Source organism: Cariama cristata, unplaced genomic scaffold (assembly GCF_000690535.1).
Source record: "Cariama cristata isolate BGI_N322 unplaced genomic scaffold, ASM69053v1 scaffold8142, whole genome shotgun sequence".
Taxonomy (NCBI): Eukaryota; Metazoa; Chordata; class Aves; order Cariamiformes; family Cariamidae; genus Cariama; species Cariama cristata.
Window position 1 is genome coordinate 7,908 of NW_009605435.1, and position 5,037 is coordinate 12,944.

Sequence of the window (5,037 nt, forward strand, 5' to 3'; positions counted from 1 at the left end):
CCTGCTGAAACCAGGCGAGCTTGGCCTTGGTCATGCATTCTGCAGGGTGGGACTCTTGCTCTGAGCGGTTCTGATGACCGCGGAGGGGTTTGTGTCAGAGCAGTGGGCCACTCACACCCGTAATCTGTCTCCCACCATGACCAGCAGAAGGCAAAAAATTCAGCCCAAGCTGTTAACCGCAAGAATACGGGTGCAGCTTCTGGCTCAGAAAGTCCGTAATCTCCAGGTTGCCAGAGGGTGGGAAGGTGTAAGCCGAGAAAGATCTCTCTCTAAACATGTCCTCTTCCTAGATCCTTCCTCGGGTCACCGCTGGCGACAGTATTTGGGCTAGACAGGCCTCTGGGCTGACCCACTACAGCCGCTCTCGTGCCATGGAAAGAGCACACAAACCTTGCAGGAGGCGGTTAGGGAACGACTCCCCCCAGTTCGCACACCCCCATGGGAACACTGTTGGCTAATCCCCAACAGCTCTGTGTGTGTGTCCCTGCACAAGGACCGGCGATTTTCAAGCCCTCACACTGCTGTTACTGGGGTTTCTCGCTGGGGACACGATTGCTTCTCTCCCGAGCGGCATGAATGAGGGTTTGCAGCTGTGGGTCTCTGTGCACAGTGCTGGAAACCCTCCCTGCAAGATCTCCTCCTGTCAAGGCATCGCAGGTCTTGCGATGGACATGCTTGTGCAGGGAGGTGACACACAGGGAACAGCTTCAGTTCTGGGCTGATCATTACCCTGAAATGCCTTTCCACCATCCTGACGCAGTACGTGAAGCCACTGAAGGATATGACACAGAGATATTCAGCTCATTGCCTCTTTGGAAGAAGAGAATTGGGGCTACAGAGAGAGACCGTAAGGGCTGCTTATGGAAATTACTTGATGGTTTGCCACCCGTTAGGGGAGGGTGGGAAAGGAAAGGTCAGTGAGAAAGCCAGCACGGTTTCACCTGCGGAGAGCATGTGGTTGCTCGGGGTTAGGCAAGGGCAGAGCGAACCGGGCAGCCGATCTCCAGGAGCATCGCTGTGCTGTGCAGGAGCTCTCTGCCTCTCAGAGTCAGGTTTGCTTTTGCCAGAGTGAGAAGGGGAAAGGGAATTGGAGAAAAAAGGCATCAGCTAGCGCAGGCAGGATCGACCTCATCCTCAGTGGTGGTAGGAACCCCACTTCCCTGGGGCTCTCCACCCAGCTCCATAGCTCCCTTAATCACGCAAAGTGATTTCAGATTAAACTCCTGCAGAGGCCCAAGGCATCCCCCAGCTTTAGCGTGTCAAGAAGAGACCCTCCCACCCCGCAAGCCAAGCCAGTGCATCAACTGTGAGCATACCTGGGTAATCACAGTGATGGATTCTCCTTTTCTCCAGCTCAGGGTTGTTGCGTCTGTTGTATTTGGGGGGCTGCATGACAACGTGCCCTTGCGAGAGGGTCCCAAGGCCATTGGGGACTGGGGGGACCTGGGATGACTGGACCAACTTCAGTCCAAAAGTGGCTTCATAGGATGGTGGGGGAGAGATGGTGTTGATGAGCTCGGGTTGATTTTCTGGGCTGCCAGGCTGTGAGTTGGGGGGTGAAGGGGGCAGGTTCACCCCCGGAGCAGGGTAGAACTGCCCTGAGATGTTGAAGTTTCCCTGTCCCTGGGTGACATGTGGGTACTGCTTAACTGGCCCTCCTGGCTGGACAGGTCTGTGGACCACACTGGACATGACGTTCCCTGTGGACATGGTAACACCGCTGAGACTGTTGATGGCTGTGGTGCTGTTGGAGGAGGACGTCAGAGTGGCAATGTCAGCGCTTCCGTTGCCAAGGGGCATCTGGTAAAGCTGGGATTGCTGTGGATTGGCAGATAAGGGGATCTCAGAGGGCATCTCCTGCTTGATGAAGATGTTGTTCACTGCCACTGACTGGGGCATGCTGAAGACACTGGTGAAGTCGGGCAGGGTCTGTGTGGAGCCGGAGGCAGAAGAACAAGGCTGGGCGAAGCTGGTGCCAGGCTCCGTTTTGATCTGTGGGAATGGCGTCATGGGCTTGGGTGGGCGGTAAAGTCCAGTGCGCAGGTGCGTCGTGTCTGGCAGAATCACATTGATGTTCACGCTGTACGGCGTAGAAGTGGGCTTCTCTGTGGAGAAGAACTCATCCACCACTGAGGCACTCTCCCGGCGGTACTTCTTGTCTGGTATCATTGGGATGGGTGGCACCTCGTTTGAAAGGTACTTATCCATTTCGGACCGTGCCTACGGCAAAAAATACAGACAAGAGAACTCGTGAAGAGTGACCTTGACACACTGGTGGTAGGAGTCCAACGTCCAACAAGTACTTAAGCTAGCAGGAAATCGAGAGAGCAGCAAGAACGGCCCGGGAGTCACAGGCTGCGGTGGTTTAGCGTCAGTCTGACTCAGCCAGACTCCCCAGGAGTGAATCACTGTCCTCTGTCCCACTTCCCTCCTACCTATCTGCACCGATAACAAAGGGTAAGTTAGGCAGAGGATGCAGCCATGAGAGAAGTACAGTCTGATAAAGAAGAGACAAGCTTTAGGTACACAGCTTTGGTCACACAAACAAGAGAATTTAAGACTAGAAATGGGATGAAGTCAGAATCTCTGCTCCAGTCAGCCTGATGCTTTGGGCATGTTGGATCTGCAGCCCACCTTAGACATGCTGACCCTGGTCTCCTTCAAACTCAACAGCCCAAGATGTATTGCATTTTATTCTAGGACAATCTCTTTAATTAACTGAGAATATTCTAGGACAATATCTTTAGTTAATTGAGAATAATTTGGGCTATAGCCCTAGAAATCTAAGTGATGTTGCCACTAATTCAGCGGACTGTGAGCCTGAAATGGAAGCGGCCGGGCATGCTATCACTGTCGTGTCTTGGTAAAGTGACTCAGCCCTCACCTAACCTTTGGTTTAGTTCTAGTTTTGAGGAGCTGTTTTCACAAGTCTGGGTCCTCCAAGCTAACAGGACCTCTAGCTTAGGCAATCACCGCTTGCCAGGTTTCCTCCCCTCCTGGTTCATGTCTGATGCGGCATCCCACTGGATCCAGGCCCAATAATTCAGCAACCTGATGGAGCAATCCGCTAGGAAATTCATCCCCTGGCATTTGATGACTCAAGTTCTGCTCTTTGTGGTTAAAGATACCAGCGCTAATGCTCTTCTATAAAGCTACAGCCTTTAATTATGTGGTTATCCATGTGTCAAGCTCATTGCAAAGCCCTTGTACTCATTCATATGTAGAGGAGCTGGCAAAAGAGCTCATTGCAAAGCCCTCGTAGACTCATTCATATGTAGAGGAGCTGGCAAAACCACCAGGTTTCCCTGGCAGAGCCTACAGCGCACTTCAGGAGAGCAAGCTGATCTCACCCCACACCCTGCACGCTTGAGCCGAGGGTTTTACAGCTCTGCACTATGTCACCGGAGTGCAACGGGCCAAAGTCATCCCTGCTGCAACTCCACTGCTCTTAACAAAGCTGGACGGCACCCAAGAGATTTCCTCGCCCTTTCCAGCGAAACGTATCACCTGTGCTTCCAGCTAATTCAAAGAGCCTTTGCACCTCTGCAAGCCATACTGGCAACGCATGGGTAAGCTGGCTTCCACCCAAATACAGGTACATGCCACAAATACACCCTCTTCTACAGGGTGGAAGCTCGGAGTAACTGGACTTGGAAGTGCTACACTAGGTCTGTGTTTTCTATGCTCTGCACCACTGTGTGTACACACTGTGTTGTCAATCCCGTCCCTCCTCATAGAATCGTTATGGTTGGAAGAGACCTCAAAGATCATCAAGTCCAACCGTATACCTGATGCCACCCTGTCCACTAAACCATGTCTTGAAGTGCCATATCTAAACGTTTTTTGAACACCTCCAGGGATGGTGAGTCCGCCACCTCCCTGGGGAGCCCGTTCCACCCCCCGGGGGAGCCTGTTCCAACGCCTAACGACTCCGACAGTGAAGAACGTGCAAGCCCTGCAAAGTCCCTGCCCTCATTAAAGGGAGCTACGGGCTGGCGCTACCAGCTCGCTTTGGGTCACATCCTCACCGAAACGCCTCTGCTCAAGGCAGCGCTGCCTCCGGGCAACGTCCCCCTGCCATGCTCCAGTGAGGACACCCTTGCTCAGGCACACCCTAAAGCTAAGGCATCAGCGGGAGACAGGGAAGAGAATGAGAGACCCTCAACTCAGTCCTCGCAGACTGGTCCAAACCCCTGATTTCCTCTCTGCTCCCCCCCCTGTAATGCCCACCTTGGGCTCCTGCCCGAGGCAGAACCACGCCAAAGCTTTGGAGCTGACCCCTGCGCCCCCACGGGGGCACGCTGCCGCTACCCTTGGGAGTCAGGGCGCTCTAGGCAGTACCAGAGGCTCCGAATGCCGAACATACCTGAGCAATGAAATGACCCACTTGCCAGGAGTGGGGGCAGGGGGAAAGTGTTGGATGCCTTTTACTTCTACACTTCCCTTATCTCTGGTATTTAACTTTCTCACCTTCAGTTCCCAAGGGAAGGTCTCTCCCCCCCCCCAACTCCAGTGGGTCCTTATACGGCAGGTGGAACACAAAAGGCACGGAGGGCCCTGATTTCAGATCCAAAACCTGAATTCTCAGCCAGAGTCCCCCTATCCCCCTGTTCGGTGTCTCCCACCCTCCTTTTCTCTCATAACCACCCCTACCTGCACAGCAAAGTCTTCTGTCATTCCATTAAATCCTGATAAATCCACTTCGGATCCTGAGCAGCCCCAGGTCCTGGGGAAAGGGGGTGTTAAGGGGCAGCTGGTCAGCAGAGCAAAAGCGACGGGCTTTCACAGGAAAGGATACCAGCCCTGCCCGTGGCTGCAGCCCCACTGGGGTGCGTGGGACCGGGACGGTGAGGGCCCCATCCCAGTGGAATCCAGACTGCCGTAATTCTACTGGTTATGTCACAAGTCCCACACGATCCCAAGGGCCCCACCGTCCTTCGAAGAGGGAGCAAGGGGCACTTTGTTTGTTTGTGGCCCAAGAAACACCTAGCAACACTAGCCCGCTCCTGCACTGCTCCTCCTGGGTGCGGACACCTA

General features: G+C 53.9%; 1 protein-coding gene across 1 annotated transcript in view; it reads right to left on the reverse strand.

The window, feature by feature from the left end:
* LOC104158329 (Krueppel-like factor 5) overlaps positions 1–2,208 on the reverse strand; it is a 7,415-nt gene extending 5,207 nt beyond the window's left edge. Inside the window, exon 1 of the mRNA XM_009695946.1 lies at positions 1,317–2,208. Within this exon, the coding sequence (XP_009694248.1) occupies positions 1,317–2,208 (892 nt within the window). The remainder of the gene's footprint in view (positions 1–1,316) is intronic.
* Positions 2,209–5,037: the final 2,829 nt, after the last annotated feature.